Genomic DNA, 23,572 nt, shown 5'->3' with positions numbered 1-23,572 from the left:
AAATTGGTCAAAGGATATTATACTCATGTTTAAAGACAATAATTCACTATGCATACTAGTATATTTCACTTACTTAATAAAAGGAGTACTTATTGCTCATTTTTGAGATAGCCCAGTAAGTTTAGTGTGGAGGTAAAAATAGAGGGAGACTAACATTTGAACTACACCAATAAGACCCCTACGAAACCTCACCTAGTCAAAGTCTAAGCTGATAACAACAACCTCATTCATCATGCTTCTGAGCAATTATATAGTCAGTTCCAGCTTAAAAAGAAGCTGTGACATTATGCTAAGAGAATAAGCCAGACACAAAGGCCTCATGTTGCATGATTTGATTTTATGAAATGTCTCAAGTCGGCAAATCCAAGGAAACAGAAAGTAGTTTAGTCATTGCTAAGGGGAGGATAGGAAATGACTGCTAATAGTTACAGGGTTTCTTTTGCCTCCCCCCCCCCACCCCCCCGCAAATGTTTTGGAATAAGGCAATGGTGATGGTTGTACAACACTGTGAATACTCTAAAAACCCTGAATAAATTTAAATAAAGAAACTGTATTCACAAGGTTCCCCATTTTGGCTGGCTGAAGAACGCAGACCAATAGACTAGGTTCTTGGGCTGGGAGCTGGGGTTGTGGGGGTGGTGTGTGGGGGGGGTGGGGGGGTGGCGGTGAGACACCAGACTCCAATTCCCCAGCTCTGCTCTGTAAGCACGCACCTTTATAAATCAAGTGTCAGCAGGCCACGGACTGCACACCATTACAGCAGCTTGTTATTGTAGGAGATAAACACCTTATAATAGTAGCTCTGGGCAATTAAAAAGGCAATATCTTACTCATCCTTCAACAGAGGCTATGCACTAATAAAGGCAGAGCCCAGTGAGATCCATAATGATAATGATTCCAAAAAACCATGCTCACTCCAGCTGCACTGCATTTAGTTCTTCTAGGACAGATGGTTCTAGTCGATCAGCCCGGGGTCCTTCAACAGAAAGACATTCTGCACATACTGACTTACCCAATATCTGCTCCACCACAAGTCAAGGAACAAATCGCGCCAGGCAGCTTGTTGTCCTCCAGAACCTTGGCTATTATCCTAGAAAGGAAAAGCAATTACTGCTAAGGGAGCAATTTCATTCTTAGGGTTTTTTAAAAACTCCATCCACCTAACTCTCTCATCCTCCCCTCAAACATCCAGGCCTGGATTTCTCTTCACATAACAGAAATGAGGTTTTCAAACACTTAAAAGTAGAACTCTTTTTTCCCTCCCTAAGGGAATCTTAAAAAGATTTTAAACAAACACACACACAGCCCAGCCAGTGTTGCTCAGTGGTTGAGAGGTGACCCACGCAACAGGAGGTCACTGGTTCAATTCCAGGTCAGGGCAGCTGTCTAGGTTTTGGGCTTGATCCCCAGTAGGGGGCATGCAGGAGGCAGCTGGTCAATGTTCTCTCATTTATGTTTCTATCGTTCTATCCCTCTCCCATTCTCTCTCTCTAAAAAAGCAATTAAAACATTTTTTTTAAAACCTGAAAAATAAAAGATATAAAGCATTGGTCAGGTAGTTCAAGTCATCATTGTTTTCAAGTATTTTCTGCCAAGCTATGGGGACATCTATGATTCATGATGGTTAACTGAACACAGGGCATTTTTTGTTTTTGTTTTTTTGGTCTGTTGTTACAAATCCATTAAAATGATGGTAAAGAAATAAAACCTAGAAAGACGAAGAAGTGAAAGGGCATCCCCATCAGCAAATGAGAAGGTTCAACACATCGCTGCAAAGCAGAGCAGTGTCCCCCAACCCTAGAGTAGGTCGTGAGGAGATACAGCGGAGGGAGCTGGACCTGCCTACAGAACCCTGAAGGCTGCCTTCACAGCAAACCTTTCATAGTCAGGACGTATCAGCACTTCCAGGTTAAAGCACTGCAAACAACACAGCTTTTCCCGTCTCCCACAACTTACACTGTAATCGTTAAAATACCCACAGCTCAATGCCGATCCAATCTTTTTTTCTTTTTTTTAAAATATATTTTATTGGTTTTTTAGAGAGAGGAAGGGAGAGGGATAGAGAGTTAGAAACATCAATGAGAGAGAAACATCGATCAGCCGCCTCCTGCACATCTCCCACTAGGGATGTGCCCGCAACCCAGGTACATGCCCCTGACCGGAATGGAACCCGGGACCCTTCAGTCCGCAGGCCGACGCTCTATCCACTGAGCCAAATCGGTTTCGGCGCCGATCCGATCTTACTTTGGATTATAAAAATGGCCTGAGTCATTCCGTTTTCTCTGAAACGGGCTCTTCGTCTTGAGCTTCCTGAGGAGCATGGGCCTCAGTAGAGCCACGGTTCTTCTCATCAATCATCCCAACGGCTGGCCACTTTCTAACTGGTTTAGTTTAGATTTCAAAGAAGGTCCAAATCCTATACCCATTTCCGTAAAAGATTCCATTGCGAACGTAAGTAAATACTCCAATTGTCGCCCCAAAAGATGTCCTTTATAAACAAGAATCATATGATTTCACTCACATGTGTGATATAAAACAGAAAGCAACAAAAGAATGAACAAAACAACAAACTTATAGACACAGACAACAGAAGGGTGGGTACCAGACGGGGAGAGGGGAGGGGAGAATGAAGAGGATAAAGGGGGGGTCAAATTTATGGTGATGAAGGGAGACTAGATTTTGGGTGGTGAACACACAATGCAATATACAGATGACGTATTATAGAATTGTGCACTTGAAACTTATATAATGTTATTAAACAATGTCGGGCCAATAAACTTAATAAAAAATATTCTTTACAGTGATTTTCTCTTTTCCATCCAACAAGGATCACACACTACAGCTGTCATGTCTGAGACGAGGTGTCCAATTGTACAATTCTTTCCAGGGACTTAGGGTGTACATCCTGTCTGCACAAGGAAACTGGTTGTCCTTGAAGGGTAATGGTTTTGCTTTGTGCCCATGAGTACAGGTTAACAAAATCTTTTCCCCCTCATGCATGAGAATCTAACCTTAGGTTAACTGTCTAGTTTTGTTACCCAGGTTCCCTGATAAATGTCAGAGTGTCAACCACGCTACCTACACAGACAACATGGCTTACGGTAAAAATGGCCCGACTGGCCAACTGCATCTAGATTACAATAACCTTCTGAGAACGATAAACAGGGACTCATACTTCTTGGCCTTCCCTGAGTGCAGTGACTCTTGTAACTGTATGTCCCTTATGGGCAGCTGAAATCTCTGTCAATAGAATTGGTACAAGGTAGTCTGGCTCCTATGGGGCATTAGGGTATAAGTCAGGGCAACCCCCACTTCTGTCCATCTAGGTCTCATCTCCTTACCCCTGTGCAAACTGCTACAAAGACACCAATTGAAGAGAAGTACCTAATGCTATCCTCCTGGCAAATTAGCATATCCTTCTAAATAGGGGTATGATCTGTGGCCTATGTTCATCTTATGAGTCTGAACGTTTAAGTGAATTTAAGATCTGTTAGATATGGCAGCACCCTTGCTGAATTTAGCATCATCTTACTCATTGTCTTCTATTGCAAAATAAGATATTCTCAATTACTTAAAATATCAGCAGTGTTCCTATGTGAGCATTTCAAACCCTTCGAAATCTTTAAAGCATATAGTAATTATAAAGCAGCTCAAAGCAACAATAACTTAGAACATTTAAAACTAATATCAAAACTGACAGTATTTAAAAAACAAAACAAAACAACTCAACAGTATTTTAAGCCAGTTGCTTAAATTGGCAAGCCAGTTCTAAGTTTTCAATTTTGAAAAAAATTGCCTAGAGAATCTCATCATTTTTGTGTTTTGTATATCAGAGTAATAAGTAATATTTCAAACACCCCTACCTTGAAGGATATATTTTGCTCAATATCACACATTCCTTTCAAGTAAATACTATTGTGTCTTTTTTTTATTCTTTTTTTTTATTATTTTCTCTTTTTCAGCTCACTTTTCAATTTCTAAACCAGTAGCCCATAAATCAGTGGTTCTCAACCTTCCTAATGCCGCAACCCTTTAATACAGTTCCTCATGCTGTGGTGACCCCCAATTTCATTGTTACAAATTGAACATAATTAAAGCATAGTGATTAATCACAAAAACAATATGTAACTATACATGTTTTCCAATGGTCTTAGGCAACTCCTATGAAAGGGTCGTTTGACCCCCAAAGGGGTCGTGACCCACAGGTTGAGAACCGCTGCCATAAATGCTCTTCTAATATTGAGGACCCTCTTATATATAGACTCCACCACAAGCTCTCTACAACCATTCTTAAATCAGAGAATGCCAACCATGAGCATGATACCATTGCAATTATCCTACTTATTAATAACAGGAAAGGAGTAAAGGGAAGGCCAAATATTATAGGCATATCACTGGGCAGCTTCACCAGGAAGCTACAGCTTTACACTGCCCATGGAGACACCAGTCTATTCCCTGCAGATGACGGGGAAAAGACGGGACAGAGAGGAAATAGACGCATGCCCAGTAAAGTTGGGGTGATGAACTGGGGACAATGTTGGAGGGTACCTGACTGTCAGTCACACCTGGGAACAGGTCAATGGCCAGAATGGGCATGGCCACTGCAAGCACACAAAGATTTGAGATATTTAATCCCTAAACAAATGAGTTCACTCTCCTGGTTGATTCCTGCTTCCTGGGCTCTCACTCCTGCTTCCTGGCATTCTCCCGTGGCCCACAGCCATGTGGACCCCCACACACAATGGACTAACAAACTGTAACTAGCCTGATGCTGACTGGACCCGGCTGTGGGGAACGGGACTGACCTGCTGGCAAAGTCACAAACAAGTCCCAGCTTAGAGGGCACAGTCCTCTTAGCATAATTAGGCTTGACCTTATAACACTCCCCAGATCTTATCTGGGAAGCTAATGGGCTGAGGGAAGTTCAGGAAGTGTAACTATGGTCAAAACAAGTGAAACTCACAAGAACAGTGTAGCTATGGTAACCACTACCTTGTTTACCTCTGACTATAAAAGGTTGATGCTGCCGGAGCACCAGTGAAAGTCCTTCCTCTTGAGTTGGACTTACCCACCTGGCCCCCCAATATTCCCAAATTATCTCCTGTCTTTTCTTTCATTTGTGTGCGGCTCCTCTTCCAGATCCTGAACCCTGAACCACCGGACGTGGAGGGAAACATTTACAACACTCGGCTGCAACATGGAAGGGAAATTCTGGACACTGGCTTTGCTTCTATAACTGGACTAAGGGAAAAGGGACTTTGGAAAAGCCCATGATAAAATTCCGTGCAAATAAAAATCACTCACCATCCCGTGCAAACCTCAGAAAATTCGTTTTCTTGAGATACCATAAGGACTCCACTCCCAGCACTCAGTGAGGAAGGGGATACCCCAATTTCCCCAACAAAATCAACCAAGCATAAAGGATGCTTCCTCACTCACATGGAAAGGTATGCTCTTGTATACGATCTCTGAATTCCAGAGTGACAAATTATTAACATTGATTTTATGACACAATCAGTTGTGAAGTTTTCGAATATGAGTAAATAAAACAATTTTTAATCAAAAGAGAAAATATGCCAAAACCGGTTTGGCTCAGTGGATAGAGCGTCGGCCTGCGGACTGAAGGGTCCCGGGTTCGATTCCGGTCAAGGGCATGTACCTGGGTTGCGGGCACATCCCCAGTAGGAGATGTGCTGGAGGCAGCTGATCGATGTTTCTCTCTCATCGATGTTTCTGACTCTCTATCTCTCTCCCTTCCTCTCTGTAAAAAATCAATAAAATATATTAAAAAAAAAAAAAAAAAAGAGAGAAAATACATTTTACATAGTGTGAGAAGAATCCCTGGAATAATATTTCTTTCTGCTTTGCTAACAGTCTATTAAACAAAAGCAATAAAAGGATTAGCTGGGTAGAAAACAAAACCACTAACATGTTGAATAGTTTAAAAATAGAGCCCCAAAACTGCAAGAAAATTTCCTCTGTGCTGGATTTGCTTCTCTTTTGCAAGTGACAAAATGTTCATAACAGTTCGATTTCAACACTTAAATCTGTATCAGCCACGTTTCTACCAAGTTAAAGGATGTGGCTCTGAGAGAGCTCTGTAAGCTGCAAAACAACAAAGTGTTATTACAGCCAAATCCCACCTGAAATATGAGACTGTTACATCACATTAAAATTCAGTGCCTGTCAGTCACCCTTTTGAGATTTCTCCACACCCAGGAAAAAGAAAGCCACACATACTCACTTTGTGACAGCCACACTAATGAGGGACGTTGTTGGAGCGCCTTTCCTTTATAGGGTTAAAAAAAAAAAAAAAGGCTGTTTAATTTGGTGGAAATCCTAAAGACCTTTGATTATCAAGCAGAAGCAAGTCTTTTTAGACAACTGAGCCTCTCATAACGGAAACAGGAACCTGTCCTTCGGCATGGTGTCTCTGGGACCTAGCAGACTACAAAACTTTCATAAATATAAAAACGACAAAAAGCAATTTTCAACCTGCTTGCTGCACTGCTCATAGGAACTGTTGCATTAATATCTGCCAATCATGGGGACCGAGTGAAGCGGAAATCAACATGACTTATGTTGGAAGGCTTGTGAGCTGCCAGAACGCACAGGTCCCTTTGGCAACACGGTGCCAAATGATTAATCCTCCCACCTAAGCATTGCTCTGTAGACAGTCTTTGAGTACAGTCAACTGACTGCATTTAGATCGGCCTATAACTAGCAGTAAGATGCAAAACAGGCAAGGACAAATCTAGTTCTTCCACTGAACAGGAAAGCTGAAATCAGCATTTTGTCATCTATAAGACGCTGACATTTCCTCACTTCACTTGTACTATCAAATAGTTCATAAAATGTAAAATTTAATGCATCAATGGGAACACTGGCCAAGGGCTTCAGAATAACTTAGAAATTCACTATCAAATTCTTATTGAAGAAAAGAGAGTCAAACTTTAAAAAGAATGTTGTGACTTATCGAAAGTTCCTTTTTTCCCCTCCTAGTTATTTATTTAGTTTTCTGTTTGGGGAATATAGCACAATAAAGATTATTTAACTGGTCTTTGTTTCTGGCATAGAGCTTTCAAATATCTTGGGCCGCTGAGCAGTGTGTTAGAGCATCAGCCCTCGGACCAAAGAGTCCCGGGTTTGATTCCCAGTCAAGGGCCTCACTTGGGTTGCAGGTTCCAAGATGCAAGTTCCATCCTGGCCCTGGTCAGGACACAGTGTGGGAGGCAACCAAGCAGTGTCTCTCTTGTATTGATGCTTCTCCCTCCCTCCCTCCCTTCCACTCTCTCTAAAAATCAAAGGAAAAAATAGCCTCAGGTGAAGATTACCATAACAAACCCACCTTGGGACTCTGAGTGACAAAAGCGTGTTTGTTATGCTAACAAGGTGACTCGTGTCTACTAGATAGCTTCAAGATGGGGGCTGGTTGCTGGTCACCAGAAAGACCAACCACAGGAAAGAGAAATCAAGATTGAGTTCAATCACGTCCAATGATTCCATCAATAGTGCCTATGGAATAAAACCTCAATAAAAAACTCTGGACACCAAAGCTCAGTGGAGACTCCTGATTGGGAGGGTGCCATACCCCAACTCCACTGGGAGAGGGCCTGGAGGCTCTGCGTCTGGGACACTTCTAGACCTTTCCCTATGTGTATCCTTTATAAAAAAGCTGCCCTAACTGGTTTGGCTCAGTGGATAGAGCCTTGGCCTGCAGACTGAAGGGTCCCTGGTTCGATTCCGGTCAAGGGCATGTACCTTGTTTGCGGGCACATCCCTGGTGGGGGGTGTGCAGGAGGCAGCTGATCGGTGTTTCTCTCTCATCGATGTTTCTGGGTCTCTATCCCTCTCCCTTCCTGTCTGTAAAAAATCAATTTAAAAAAAAGAAGCTATAATCATTGAGTACTGAAGTTTCTTGAGTCCCCTGGGTCATTCTAATGAATTATTGAAGCTGAGAGTTCATGGGAACCCCCAAATTTACAGATGGCTGGTCAGAACTGCAGATGTCCTGGGGACCTGGGGTACTTGCAGCTTGCATCTGAAGTGGAGCCAGTCTTGTGGAAGTCTGAGCCCTTATACATGAGGACCCTGACACTAAACACAGGAAGTCAGTGTCAGAATTTAATTACAGTACCCTCCTTGAGGTGGAAACAACTGGATGGACAACGCTATGTCAAAAAAAGAAGTCAAAAACAAAATTTTACCAATGGTAAAATACATAATAATTCAAAGTCGGCATTTCACAACTAGCCAATATGACTAAATATGTTAACAGAAAGAGTAGAGCCCTAGCCCGTGTGGCTTAGTTGGTTGGGGATCATCCCATGCACCAAAAGCTTCCTGGTTCAACTCCTTCAGGGTACAAGAACAGGTTGCAGGCTCAATCTCCACTAGGGGGCGTGCAGGAGACAGCCAATGGATGTTTTCCTCACACCAATGTTTCTCTCTCCCTCTCCCTACCTTTCTCTCTAAAAATCAATAAAAATCTCAACAACAAAAAAAGAAAGATTAGAGTAGTAGAACAGATTTCAATACATTTAAAATACTTTTGCTAGTTCCTAACAATGGCTACTTTTATCATCTATCACTGGAAAAGAAAGTGAGCAGGTCTCACCATAGGCAGACATTCCCACAGATCATTGCGATGGCGTTGTTCCAGCCATACACCGCCACAGGGAAGTTGAACGCAGTGATGATTCCAACCAGGCCTACAGGATTCCACTGCTCAATGAGTGCATGGCCAGGTCCTGAGGACAGGGGGAGGCGAGAGGCATGCTTAAGCGTGTTCACTTAATGCATGTCAAGTTAATCAGTCTGCTAGCTTTCATTTTCAGAACAAAGGCGCACAGGACCCAGTGGGGATTCCAGATGCCCTGTCGTGGATCACTTTGCATAGCTGCGGGACATTGGTTCATTAATTAACACACTACAAAAGCTGTTATGACACCAACCTTAATGATAGACACAATGTCTCTGATCCTTACAGGAACTCTGGTCATTTTAATCAAGGGCAACCAAAGCAGTGAAGCAAGGAGTGATGGCTCACAAACCCTGGTCAAAACCAGACCAACCAGAAAGGCAGAGCTCCCAGCCATGCATCTTTCTGGCCACGCTCACACAGCTAGCTAGGCACAGGGAAGCCGCCATTGCTGCACCCACAGACCCCCTTTGGTCTAGGCATCCTAAACTCCCTTCAGATGATGTGCTGGCTCTGCCTCCTTCGGGCAGGACCTGCCTCCTCCACCTCTGCCCTCCCCTCCTCCTCCTCCTCCCCAGGGAGGCCAGTGCAGCTGATAACACTTCCCTGCTTAAAACCCTTTGGTGTCTGGGTCACTACTGTAGCTGCCCATCTAAAGTCCATCTCCCTATCAGGAACAGTCTCTTCCCACTTCCGCTCCACCACCCCAGCCCCCCTCATACTGTGCCTCCAGCTGTGCTAAAGCCATACAGTTCCCCAAATAGGACACATTCTCCCATCCCAAGCTTTCATTTTTTTATTATTATTTTGTTGTTAATCCTCACTCGAGGATATTTTTCCATTGATTTTTAGGGAGAGTGGAAGAGAAAGGGAAAGACAGAGAGAAACATTAACGTGAGAGAAGCACATCGATTGGTTGCCTCCTGCACGTGCCCCACCTAGGGCCCGGGCCAGGGAAGAGCCTGCAACCAAGATATGGTGCCCTTGACCGGAATCGAACCAGAGACCCTCTGGTCTGCAGGCCCAGGCCGATGCTCTATCCACTGAGCCAAACCGGCTAGGACACTAAGCTTTCACTTAGTTAAAATGCCTATTTTAAATGTCTGCCTCGCTGCCCTGAAATCTAAACTTCAATTGCTTTTCTGGGAGGCCCTGGATTTACTTTCTCTGGCTAGCTTAGGGGCTCATTATCCTACTCTCCACCCATCACAGTACTTACCATGTTCTATTATACTTATCTCCCACTTGCCTCTCCTCTTAAATGTAAAAAATCCATAGGCTTATAAATTCCTTGAGGACAAGGACTATGCCTTATTTAGATCAAGTATCACCTATTAGATCATCTGGCAACTGGTAGACACGCAATAAACATTAATTGCATTAATGAGGTCAAAGTTACCCCAAGAGCTGAAACCGGTTTGGCTCAGTGGATAAAGCGTCGGCCTGTGGACTGAAGGGTCCCGGGTTCGATTCCGGTCAAGGGCACGTGCCTGGGTTGCGGGCACATCCCCAGTAAGAGATGTGCAGGAGGCGGCTGATCGATGTTTCTCTCTCGTCGATGTTTCTAACTCTCTATCTCTCTCCCTTCCTCTCTGTAAAAAAATCAATAAAATATATTATAAAAAAAAAAGTTACCCCAAGACCATGCATAGATTAATATTATGTTCTTTAAAATATATATATTTTCTTTTCAGATCATAAATATATCATAATTACCATACATGGAAATTTTGAAAACTAGAAAGATGACTATAACCACTGTCACCACTCTGGCAGACTTCCAGCCCTTTTATCTTCAATGCAGCCACACAGAATCATGTTTGCTCTATCAAAGCTGCAAACATGACAAATCACATAAGCCCTTATGCTCATCACGGAAACCTCCCAGAGTATAAGGCTGGTCCTTGCAGCACTGTGTGACAGCAGAAGCCTGAGAACATCCATCACTTGGGAACTGGTTAAACAAATTACATATAGGATCTTTACAACAAGCACAGAGCCATAACACAAGATGAAGGAAGTCCCTTCATGGCAGATTATGAAACAACTAGGGGCCCGGTGCACGAAATTCGTGCACTGGGTGTGTGTGGGGAGGGGAGTGTCCCTCAGCCCAGCCTGCCCCCTCTCACATACTGGGAGCCCTCAGGCGTAGACCCCCATCACCCTCTGATCGCCTGATCGGCCCCTTGCCCAGGCCTGACACCTCCGCCAGAGGCATAGACCCCCATCACCCTCCGATCGCCTGATCGGCCCCTTGCCCAGGCCTGACACCTCCGCCAGAGGTGTCAGGCTTGGACAGGGGACCCCCATTTCCCCCCAATCACTGGCTCTGGCCCCCGCCCAGGCCTGAGGCCTCTGGCCCAGGAATCATGCCTGGGCAGGGGACCCCCATCTCCCTCTGATCGCTTGCTCCACCCCCCGCCCAAGCCTGACGCCTCTGACCCAGGCTTCAGGCCTGGGCAAGGGGACCATCATATCCCCCCAATCCCCGGCTCCGCCCCCCGCCCAGGCCTGATGCCTCAGCCAGAGGAGTTGACCCTCATCGCCCTCTGATCACCAATCACCGGATCGGCCCCTTGACCAGGCCTGAGGCCTCCGGCAGAGGTGTCAGGCCTGGGCAGGGGACCCCCAGCACCCCGCGGTTGCAGGCTCCGCCCCTGCCCAGGCCTAACACCTCTGGCCTAGGCGTCTGGCCCGGGCAGCGGGGACCCACAGCTGCAGCGGCCCCGCAATCGTGGGCTCCGCTTTAGGCCCAGGCAAGGGACCCCTAGCTCCCGGGACTGCCAGCTTCGACCGTGCCCAGCTCCCATCACTGGTTCCACCCCTACTTCCTGCTATCACTGGCCAGGGCGGAAAAGGCACCTGATTCTCTGATCATGGCTGGGGGGCAGGGCAAAGGCGGCCCCAGGGCCACCTCTGCCCTGCCCCCCAGCTCTTAGCTCCCCCCTGGGTTTCCGATCACTGTCAGTGGCAGGGGGCTTCTTCCTGCTTTCCCTTTGGCCTCCCTGCATTGTGCCTACATATGCAAATTAACCGCCATCTTGTTGGCAGTTAACTGCCAATCTTAGTTGGCAGTTAACTGCCAATCATAGTTGGCAGTTAACTGCCAATCATAGTTGGCAGTTAACTGCCAATCATAGTTGGCAGTTAATTTGCATATAGCCCTGATTAGCCAATGAAAAGGGTATCGTCGTACGCCAATTACCATTTTTCTCTTTTATTAGATAGGATGTCCAAGACCCATTAAGTAGAAAAAACAGAGAATGGAATGTATAGTTTGCTAATGTCTGTGTTTCCAAAACACACATATTTGCCTATAAGTGAATAAAAGCTCTAAAAAGATATACAAGAAACCAGAAACTACTTCCATGGGGATACTATGGAGTACCCAGGGGAAATACTTTTTATCCTTTACTCCTTAATTTCTTAATTTTGTGATATGAGTATATCATCTCTTCAAAAAATAATATAAAAATCATTTTAAGCCGAGACCGGTTTGGCTCAGTGGATAGAGCGTCGACCTGCGGACTGAAAGGTCCCAGGTTCGATTCCGGTCAAGGGCATATACCTGGGTTGCGGGCACATCCCCAGTAGGAGATGTGCAGGAGGCAGCTGGTCGATGTTTCTCTTTCATCGATGTTTCTAACTCTCTATCTCTCTCCCTTCCTCTCTGTAAAAAATCAATAAAGTATATTTAAAAACAAAAAAACAAAACAAAAAAAAATCATTTTAAAATAAGTAAATACAACCTTCCCATAAAAGTGTGGGGTTGGAGGCAGGCAATCTTCATAAACAGGATTTTTTTTTACCTGCTAACAGACTGCCAACATGAGCTCAACCTTTGCCTTATGGCATTTACAGGTCATTTTTAATGTTTCCTATTGATACCACAATGAACATCTTTGCACATAAGCCTTTGTCACATCCAAATTATTTACTCAAATCAGATTCTTGAAACTGGTATTAAATGTAAGGCTCTTTGGATTATTTCTAAATTGTTTTCCAGATGGATGGGCAATTCATGTTACCACAAGTCCCCATAAGAGTGTCTGTCAACCCACGGACTTGCCAACACTGAGTTTTATCTTAAAAAAAAAAAAAAAAAAAAAAGCCCTAGCCGGTTTGGGTCAGTGGATAGAATGTTGGCCTGTGGACTGAAGGGTCCCAGGTTCGATTCTGGTCAAGGGCATGATGGGGTTGCAGAGTTGTACATGTATGGGTTGCAGGCTCGATCCCCAGTAGGGGTCATGCAGGAGGCAGCCAATCAATGATTTTCTCTCATCAGTGATGTTTCTATCTCTCTGTTTCCTTCTCACTTCCCCTCTGAAATCAAAAAAATATATATATATTAAAATTAATTAATTAATTAATTAATTTCATTAAATAACCCGGCTGGCGTGGCTTGATGGTTGAGCATCGATCTATGAACCACAAGTCACAGTTCAATTCCTGGTCAGGGAACATGCCTCGATTGTAGGCTCAATCCCCAGTGGGGGATATGCAGGAGGCAGCCAATCAATGATTCCCTCTCATCATTGATGTTTCTCTCTCTCTCTCTCTCTCTCTCTCTCTCTCCCTTCCTCTCTGAAATCAATAAAAATATATTTAAAAAATAAATAAATGAAAATAAATTTTCTGTAATACTCTTAATAATAAAATAAATTTTCCAAGTGTCTTACTCTGATGTTTCCATCTGTTCCAATTTACATTTCTGACTATAAAAAGTAAAGACATTTTCATTCATTTATATGCCACTTACAAGTCCTCTTTTGCAAACTGATCACAGCCAAGGCATTTTTGGAGCTCTCTGTAACAGAACACGGAACTCTTAGCCTACTCTTCACTGCTTACTCTCAGAAGGCAGGATGGGTCCCCCGATCATCCGTGATAGGCCAACGGCATAGTCACATATATCCACGTACTCCTGAACTTCTCCCACACCTTCCACTAAGATCTTCCCCATCTCCAAAGACACCTAAAAATACAAAAAGCCAAGCTACATTTCCCAGCAGAATTCATGTTTTAAACATTAAAATGATCAGAGGGGGAGATGCAAAACATATTTTGTGCCTCTTTTGTGAAGGCAATAAACTTTAGAAAATCTGTTCTTATTTTTCTGAAGAATTTTAAAACTCAAGAATAGTCTTCAGCCGAAACCTGTTTGGCTCAATGGATAGAGCGTCGGCTTGCGGACTGAAAGGTCCCGGGTTCGATTCCGGTCAAGGGCATGTACCTGGGTTGCGGGCACATCCCCAGTAGGAGATGTGCAGGAGGCAGCTGATTGATGTTTCTCTCTCATCGATGTTTCTAGCTCTCTATCTCTCTCCCTTCCTCTCTATAAAAAATCAATAAAATATATATATATAAAAAAATAACCAAAAAAAAAAAAAAAGAATAGTCTTCACTTTTTCCTGTCTTGTTCATCTTTCCTGTAGAGAAAAGACTCTTGAAATGTATAACTTGCTTTTCATAAAAATCACAATCTTAGAAAAACCAAAAAAGAAAAAAAAAATCACAATCTTGCCCTGGCCACTGTGGCTCAGTTGGTTGGGCATCATCCTGTGCATCGAAAGGTTGCCAGGTCAATTCACGGGCAGGGCACATGCCTGGGTTGTGGGCTCAATCCTGGCAGGGGTGTGCAGGAGGCAGCCAAATGTTTTGCTCTCACATTGACGTTTCTCTCTCTCAAATCAATAAAAACATATCCTCAGGTGAGGATAAAAAAAAAGAAAATAAAAAAACCTTAAAATAAAATCAATCTTACATAGAGAAATGTATGATAGTCTTATTTATCTTCAAAGGATTATATTTTTACTACAGAAATACTTTACCAAGCTTCCTAGTACTTGAATCTTCTCCCGCAAGGCATCACCAATCTGTCTCACTACTTCTCCTCGCTTTGGAGCAGGAATCTAAGAAAAAAAAAATGGAATTTTAGTGTCTGATTCAAAGTATAAATTCTAAGCCCCAGCCAGGTAGTTCAGTGGTCAAGGGGTCATGCCAATATGCCAAGGTTGTGGGTTTGATCCCCAGTCAGGAAATATTACTGTGGGCTTAATCCACAGTAAGGGGCATGCAGGAGGCAGTCAACCAATGTTTCTCTCTCTCTCTCTCTCTCTCCCTAAAATCAATAAATACGTATTTTAAAATATATAAAAAGAAAGGCCAAAAGACAAGAAAAAATATGGTGGTTTTGGAAAATTGTAAGGAGTTCAAAGAGGCAGGAGAGAAATGCAGGGGCCACACGGCAAAGGGCCACGTATAGGATTCAAAAACAGTGAGGCAATTACCAGAGGGCTTTAAATAGTGGTGGGGAAAGGGGGGCGGTAGATCACAGTACATTTTAAAATATCACTCTAATTGTAATATAGAAAATGGATCAGAGGGAAACAAGGATCGGATAGGAAGACCATTAGGCCAGACCAGAGGTGGTGGCTGCCTGGACTACAAAAATGGCAGCAGAGAGAAATGTAATTTAAGATGTTCAAGACTTGAGGTTGGCCAGTGTGTCTCAGTGGTTGAGCACTATCCCATGCACTAGGAGGTCGCCGGTTGATTCCTGATCAGGGCACATGCCCAGGTTGCCAGCTCAATCCCCAGTGGGGGGCGTGCAGGAGTCAGCCAATGGATGTTTCTCTCTTATCAATGTTTCCATCTTTCTCTCCCTCTCCTTTCTTCTCTCTGAAATCAATAAAAACACATTTTTTAAAAAAGATGTTCAAGACTTGATAATTTTAAATTGATTCTCAACCCTGACTATTCAGAGGAAGGGAGAGAAAAAGAAACATTGATGTGAGTGTGAAACATCCACTGGCTACCTACTTACTGCACATTCCCTATCCCCACCAGGGATGGAGCCCACTGGGAATCGAACTGGCAACCTCTTGGTGTACACACGACGCACAAGCAACTCACCCACGCTGGTCATAGCTAGATCCCAGTTTAGGCCACTCAAATCTGACATCTTTGTTGTTGTTGTTATTATTCCTCACCCAAGGATATTTTTTCCATTGATTTTTTTAGAGAGAGTAGGAGGGAGGAGAGGAAGGGGGAGAGAGAGAAACATCAATGTGAGAGACACACATCAATTGGTTGCCTCCCGCATGTGCCCTGACCTGGGCTGGGGATCAAACCTGCAATCCAAGGAAGTGCCCTTGACCGGGAATTGAACCCACAACACTCTAACCACAGACATGTCAGCCAGGGCTGGCATTCCCCTCCCCTCCCCTCTCCCCCCCAGCTCCCCAGATGATGTGCACAAAAAGCAAGAGTTGAGAACTTCAGGATTAGGTTTGGGAAAGTGAAGGCGGGGGGGGGGGGGGGGGCGGGGGGGGGGGACGACAAGGAAGAAAGTCACATCTCCAGTGGGAGCTTGATCAGGCCTTGCATAACTGGGCATCAATACTCTCAGACCCTCCTGAGGTGGCAGCAAGAGTCCTCGTCCACTTCACCCGTGAAGTCACATTAAGAATTAGGAGGGAAGTATTAGCTGAGCCTTTGAGGAATTACTACAATGACACCCATGATAAAGACTGCCAGGTATCTGGTACTCCTTCATTCCGCTAAAGATGGCCGTTAACAGTTCCTGCCCTGAAGGGAGGGAAGAGGCTCTGGCTCCTCCTCACCAGAGATGGAGAGGACACACGAGGAGGCAGAGGGGCAGAAACGGCGAGCTGAACCCGGCTCATGAAAGAAAGCAGCATCTGGAACCAGCCAGGTTCTCTGTGGCAAGTTCCAGTTCAGAGGAAGAAATCAGTTCTTACAACTAGTCTTCCGCATTTTTATACTTTGTTCCTTTTCCCTTCGAGGAAAATGTCTCCTTTGAAAAATTCCCGGCTTAACTTAAATGAACTAAACGATACAGTAGTTTGTCCTCACACAGGCAGGGCCAACCGATGGGAGCACAGTTAGGAAAGTCTCTCTCGTCCCTAAACTTTGAACTCAATTGCTTAACGCGAATTCCAGCAAGTGGATCCCCCACTGACTCTACCATCACCCAGAAAAGCAACCCGTTCCCACTTAGCAGCCCCCATTCTCCTGGGAAGTCTGAGAAGTCTGAGGAAGGGTGTAAGGCGCAGAGTCCGGCACTGCTGAGTACGAGCAGACTACCAAACGAGGCCCTGGCAGGGAAAACGCCAACCAGGTACAGCCCAGAACTAACGTAACGGCAGCTGCCACCCTAGGGCAAAGAGGGATGTGCAGGCTGGGTCAGGAGAAAAGACCCCGATGCCGGGCAGGGGCCTGCAGGAGGCAGCCGGTCAATGTTGATGTTTTCCTCCCTCTCCCTCTCCCTTCCTCTCTCTCTAAAAAAATCAATGAAAACATATTTTAAAAAAAGAAAAGATCCTGAATTCACACTAACTCTTTTCTCAAACACGATTGTATTTGCCCTGGGTAAACACACACACGTAATAGATGTTTCTGGTCAAATGTTTCACTGGCATTCAAAATAGTGAATACAAGGGTGAAATCCTAATATAATATAAATGATGAACTTTATATATTTAATGATAATGTATCACTATTGGCTCACCAACTGTAAGAAATGTCTCACACTAATGCAACATGTTAATAAACTTGCGGAGCATGACGGGAGCGGGGAAGCTCCGCACTTTCTGTGCCACCCCAGAACGTGCCCTTGGACAAGTGGATTACTTTGTGCTGAAGGCATTCAAGACCCAGCAGACTCAAGAAAAGTATTTGTATTGATAAGGTAAATTTGATTATCTTGTTTATTGCATCATCCAATTTTTTCAATTTTTTTTTAAGTGGGAAATATGCATTACTTTTATGATCAGAAAGAAAAGTTATGTTTAAAGCATGACAGTGAATGACACTGCTCTGGACACTATTCTCTACGCAGGTGGGGGAACTTTACTTAGCTACTGTTGACTTTTGGAAGTGGTATTTTCCTGCTCAGGCATATTTTTATTATGTATAATGGAACCCTCAGTCTAAGAATTAGTTAAATCAGCAGAAAAATGTTCCTGGATCTTTGCACAAAGCTACATCCAACCCAGGGCCCCCTGGAGAGCCTGCCCCTCCCCAAAGACACCCTCCGCCCCCCACTCCCAGCAATCAGTGATTCAGCGAAAACACTTTGCTCAACAGTTCCAGACCGGCAGCATGTGCTTTCATCACTGGCAGGTAGAGGTTTGCCATGTGCCAGGCTCTCCTGTAAGCATTTTACTTGATTAACTCATTTTACACCCCCCACCATGATAACCCAGGAAGTGGGCAGACAGTCTCCCCTTTTTACATGACAAAGCACACTGATGTGAATTTCCCCAGGGGTAGAGCTGGGTTAACCCCAGGATATTCCTCCAGCCACAGGCCTAGAATTTCTGGTGGCAGACCAAAAGGGATATTCAGGGTGAGGTGAGAGGATTAGGAAATCCAGGCTAACCCTGTTCTTTACTCTCCCCTCCTCCAGAGAACTGGCCCTCACCTAGTGACAGCTAAGCGGGGCCAAACTCCACTCTGTCCCTACATTTGCTCACATAACCCCTGGTGGACTCAGAGGTGGAGGAGGCAGAACCCACCTCAAAGCCTTTAGACCAGTGGTCCTCAACCTTCCTAAGGCCGCGACCCTTTAATACAGTTCCTCATGCTGTGGTGACCCCCAATTTCATTGTTACAAATTGAACATAATTAAAGCATAGTGATTAATTACAAAAACAATATGTAATTATATATGTGTTTTCCAATGGTCTGAGGCGACCCCTGTGAAAGGGTCGTTCGACCGCCAAAGGGGTTGTGACCCACAGGTTGAGAACCGCTGCTTTAGACAGTTTAGGAACTCCAGCCCCTGCCCTTCGGAAGGGCAGCCACCACTGCCCTGTGAACCAGAAATGTGAATCTATGTCTGAGAAACTCCCCATTCACCTCCCAGAGAGCTGGTGGGGAGGGAGAAGAAGCAAATGGGTGTTTTTAATTTTTTAGAGAGAGGGGGGTAGAGAGAAACATTCATCAATCAGCTGCCTCCTGCACACCCCTTACTGGGGAAGCCTGGTTATGGGCCCTGACCAGGAATCAACCTGCAACCTTTCCGTGCACCGGAGAGGACCAACCAACTGAGCCACGTCACCAGGGCTATTAGTAAGAGTTTTAATCCATTTAAAATCACCCACTGATGCTTTCGCCTGTGTGGCTCAGTTGGTCGGAGTGTTGTCCCGTACACCAAAAGGTGGCAGGTTCGATTCTTGGTCAGGGCACATACCCAGGTTGCAGAGTCGATCCATGGCTGGAGTGTGTGTCAGAGGCAATCGATGGATGTTTCTCTATTTCTCTCTCTAAAAAGCAAGAAAAATAAAAATAATTTTTTTAACTACCCGTTGACACTGAAGGCCCAGATGTAAAAGGCACTGTTCTAAGACTATAGCAGCGATTATCACAGCCCCCAAAGGGCTCCCCTTGCAGCCAGGGGCACTGGCCTGCTCAGCAGATGCTCCTTTACCTCACTGCACTACGGTAAGTAATCATGCCATGGCCTCCGTACTTACGTCGGCCCAGATTCTCCATGCTTCTCTTGCTTTCTTTACAGTTTCTTCATAGTCAGCCACACTAGCCTACATTAAGAATTCAGGAGGGGAGAAGAGGGTGTAACAAAAAATAAAAAAGAATTAGGTGGAGACAAAGGGAAAAGTGATGATCTCCTAAGAACACACAGACTATTTTGGAAAAGAATTGGAAATCTTTGGGTGGCCCTAAAATTTGTGGTTTGAAATTATTTTCATGGCCCATGCTTCCCCAAACTCGCTGGAACCCAATAAGTAAGACAGGTAGAATCTAGGTGTGCTTTTTGTCTGTTAGCCGCATCTCAAACAACACCTGAGGAGTATTGGAATGTCAGAACCTCGGGCTCCAACCCGATTTATGGGGACTTCGTTCTAGGAGTCCCAGGTGATTCAGAAGCTAGGGACCCCCTCTCTCCTAGTCCTCTTTATGGTTCACCTTTTCTAGGGCGCACACACCTCCACTGGGAAGAGTGGACAGTCTTAAATGTCAATGAAAAAGAAACATTGTTCTTTGACTTTGTAATTTCCTATAGCTCTTGATCACTCCCAATAACTCCAAGTAGACGGTTTGCATGAAAAATAGAAGTACTCACCTGTCGGACTATTGCTATTGGCTCATTGTTAGCAGGACAATAGGTCGTGATCACCTAAAAACAAAAAAATGGCAATCATATGTAGAAAATGTAAGCCCATCCAAATTAGGAGAACAGACCAAATGAGGGAAGAAAAAAAGGAGGAAGAAGAAAAAAGACGAAGATAAAATACCCAATCTCGGAACCTTAACTTCTGTTACAAATAAGCCACTCTACAAAGCTTTTCATTTTGACCTAAACATTTAGAACCACCTTCCTGCAAAACCCTCTCTTGCCATCTAAGTATTAGGTATATTAACAAAAATCTAAATGTAACCTGTTATTTCATCCCTTTTTCCATTAATAGATCGAAATCAAGTTTTACGTATTTTCTCTCCCTTACGCTGCCCACCCTCTGGTCATGAGATAAAATAGCCAAAGCCAAACAACTACGGGTATGGCCTGTGTCCGCACAAACTGAAAAGATCAACAGAAAGAAAGAAAAAAATCATCAAGGCATAACTATTATTAAAAATTTTTCTTTTGAAAAGGCCTTCAGGAGGAACTAGATTATCCAAGAAGCTAATGACTAGATGCCATGGGAAAAACAAAAATAGGCAACTACCAATTGAGTGGGGTGTATTAAAACCACCCGAGTCTCCCACAACCACTAAAGGGAGGGCGTTTCCTCTAACAAAACACGTTCATTATATAACATGCACGACGTCTGTGGCATGTTATATAATATTTTATTCCAAAAACTTTCTTCCCTAAGCGACTCTCAAAAGATCTAGGGTAGGCGATAAGTGCTTTGCCTTCCATCATATCCTAGAGAACGTTTTATGGAGCGCTAACTGGACGCCAGGCACGGTGCTGGGCTCTGGAAACAAATGCGGGAAAACCGGTCCTGGGGGGGAAACAAGGGTTTCAGGAAGTACGAGCTTGCACACCCCACAGGGATTCAGAAAGAAGACAGTGCGACGCTGTATTTATTGTAGAGCATTGCCCCTGGCGCAGATGTCACATCTCAGGAGCCACAGTCAAGCGCAAAATTAAGGTAACTTCCGCCGTTAAGCGTGAGGCGTTTCTCACTGCAGATGGCAGAACTCGGCCTAAGGCTGTAAATATGCGTGAAAAGTCTAACCCCAACAGCCCCAACCAACCCCAACGAGCCCCAAAGTGGCATGGAACCGACTCTCCACAGCGCACAAGGGCCTACCGTCTAGGGGTGTTTTAAGGCGCCCTGCTCGGAGAAACTTCTCCGGTGGAGCTCGAAACTTTCCACCCGTTCAACCGCCTACAGCAGCAGCGGGAGTCGGGCTGAGCAGAGCCCGCCGGCCTCCCGCGGCGGACGGAGCCTCCGGCAGAGATTTCCCCGGGCGCCCGCGTACCTCGCCCCGGCCGCCCCAGCTTCCATTGTACACGCCCTCGTTCTCCTCGCGGAGCCCCAGCTCCTTCAGCCACGCGTACTGGGGCTGGTGGATGAGCAGAGTGGACATGAAGGCGGCCGGCCTGCTCCAAGGTCCCGAGAGCTCGCTCCGCCCGGCGAAGCGCACGCAGAGGTGCCCGGGGACGCGCCACATTCTGAGCCCGGGACGCGCCGCGCGCCCGCGGCCGGAGCTGAAATAGGGCCCCGCCCCCCGCCCGGGAGCGCCCATTGGGCAGGCCCGGCCCCACCCCGGGACCCGCCCTCCCGCCTCAAGGCCGGCCCCAGCCTGCACCCCGGGTTTAATTTGGGGCTGGAACAAAGCGGGGGACGCAGGGAGGACACGAGAGGAGGACTGCCATCTAGTGAAACAGGCCGGAGGCCGCGAGCCCAGCGAGTTCTCCCCAGCAAAGTATCGGCTCTAACGCCCAGTAGGTCCGAGCAAGGCTTCCTCTCAGACTGCAGTGTGCACGCCCTCACCGCGCCAGCATGGCCAGTGCACATTCTGAATCCGTGGGTCCGGGCCGGGGTCTGAGAATCAGCATTTCTAACCAGCTCCCCAGTGATGGTGGCGCTGCTGTCCTATGGAATAGCCTGAAGAGGAGTTGTTTGGGGCGTGTGTGTGTGTGTGTGTGTGTGTGTGTGTGTGTTGGGGTTTTGTTTTGTTTTGGTGTAAGGAGGGAGAAAGTTGTTTGTTTTCACTGATTTGTTATATTACAAATTAGAGTTTTCCTAATTAATGAAAAATGTTGAATTATGGTATTTCCTTCTGAATATTTACCTGAATATATTCTTGCTTTTGAAGAACAAAGACAGTTATTTTTTGTTGGTTTTAAATATATATTTTATTGATTTTTTTACAGAGAGGAAGGGAGAGGGATACAGAGTTAGAAACATCGATGAGAGAGAAACATCGATCAGCTGCCTCCTGCACACTCCCCACTGGAGATGTGCCTGCAACCAAGGTACATGCCCTTGACTGGAATCGAACCCGGGACCTGAAGGCCGTTGCTCTATCCACTGAACCAAACCAGTTAGGGCAATTAATTCCTGTTTAATGTGCATGAATTTCGTGCACCGGGCTACTAGTATGTGTGTGTGTGTGTGTGTATATATATATATATATATATATATATATATATATATATATATATATGGCAGAGTTGTCCTAGCTAGTTTGGCTCAGTGGATGGAGCGTTGGCCTGTGGACTGAAGGGTCCCAGGTTCAATTCCGGTCAAGGGCACATGCCCAGGTTGTGGGCTTGATTCCTGGTGGGGGCCATGCAGGAGGCAGCCAATCAATGATTCTCTCTCATCATTGATGTTTCTATCTCTCTCTCCCTCTCCCTTCCTTTCTGAAGTCAATAAAAAAAATTTTTTAAAAGTGGCAGAGTTTGCAAATGGTCAATTCTGCTTTTCAAATGACTTATCAAAGGCCTCAAAGGTAGTGATTAAAGCAAGGACTGGAATTACAGCATAGGTACAAATGACCTGTGCTTAGGATATCCTCAGTGAATGCTAGCCAGCTTCATTTTTCAAAGCTTGCTGGCCAGGAGGCAGAGAGATGTAATCTGAACATATATGCTTGCCCCAATGCCGCAGGAGATTGGAGAAATCATCACAATCCAGGATGCAATTTCATTATTGCAAACTGGGAACTTGATTTGTCACAGCATGCGTGAGTGACACTATTGTTCTGGGCAGACTGATATTAATCCAGTTCATAAAAAATGATGCTACAACTAGAATGCTGGCGTATTATTTCATAGAAAAAATTATCTTCACAAAACCAACCATTCACATCCTCTGATCACTGCCTTCTCCTCCAAGATACAAACTACCTATTTGGTTGTTTAATGAGCCCAGAATTAGAAGAGTTGTCAATTAACAATAAATGATTTCAGCAAGGGCAATGGCATCAGGCTAAGGCAGTCTCCCTAATGTGTGAATTACTTTATAGATTCAAAGCAATCCCAATCAAAATACCAGAATTGGTTAGCAGATTCTAAAGTTTAAGTGGAAATGCAAAGGATCTAGAACAGCCAAAACAATTTTGGGGGGGGGGGGGATAAAAAACAAATGTACATAATTTTAACAATTATTATAACAATTTTACAATTATTATAAAGCTACAGTAACCAAGGAAGCTTCACATTGGTATAAAGATCAATGGAACTGCCCTAGCCGGGTGCTCAGAGCGTGAGCCCATGGATTGAAGGGTGGCAGGGTCTCGGGTTCAATTCCAATCAAGGGCATGTGCCTTGGCTGCAGGCTTAGTCAGGACATGTGTGGGAGGCAACCAATCGATGTGTGTCTCTCTTTGTATTTCCCCCTCCCTTCTACTCTCACTAAAAAT

At 45.0% G+C, this 23,572-nt stretch overlaps 1 protein-coding gene across 2 annotated transcripts in view; it reads right to left on the bottom strand.

Annotated features, from left to right (window-relative positions):
* ALDH7A1 (aldehyde dehydrogenase 7 family member A1) overlaps positions 1-21,403 on the bottom strand; it is a 42,988-nt gene extending 21,585 nt beyond the window's left edge. The window contains exons 1-8 of one of the 2 annotated variants that reach the window (XM_059693737.1): positions 21,182-21,403; positions 19,812-19,865; positions 19,204-19,269; positions 14,533-14,613; positions 13,553-13,676; positions 8,618-8,750; positions 6,245-6,289; positions 1,013-1,090 (exon numbers count right to left, since the gene is read on the bottom strand). In XM_059693737.1, coding sequence (XP_059549720.1) covers positions 1,013-1,090; positions 6,245-6,289; positions 8,618-8,750; positions 13,553-13,676; positions 14,533-14,613; positions 19,204-19,269; positions 19,812-19,865; positions 21,182-21,373 — 773 coding nt within the window. In that variant the 5' untranslated portion in view covers positions 21,374-21,403. The remainder of the gene's footprint in view (positions 1-1,012; positions 1,091-6,244; positions 6,290-8,617; positions 8,751-13,552; positions 13,677-14,532; positions 14,614-19,203; positions 19,270-19,811; positions 19,866-21,181) is intronic. The other variant, XM_059693738.1, reaches the window with a different exon arrangement.
* Between the last annotated feature and the right edge of the window lie 2,169 nt (positions 21,404-23,572).

Source organism: Myotis daubentonii, chromosome 4, assembly GCF_963259705.1.
Source record: "Myotis daubentonii chromosome 4, mMyoDau2.1, whole genome shotgun sequence".
NCBI classification, from domain to species: Eukaryota; Metazoa; Chordata; class Mammalia; order Chiroptera; family Vespertilionidae; genus Myotis; species Myotis daubentonii.
Note: the sequence above shows the minus strand (reverse complement) of the source record. Positions and strands in the feature narration are given on the sequence as shown.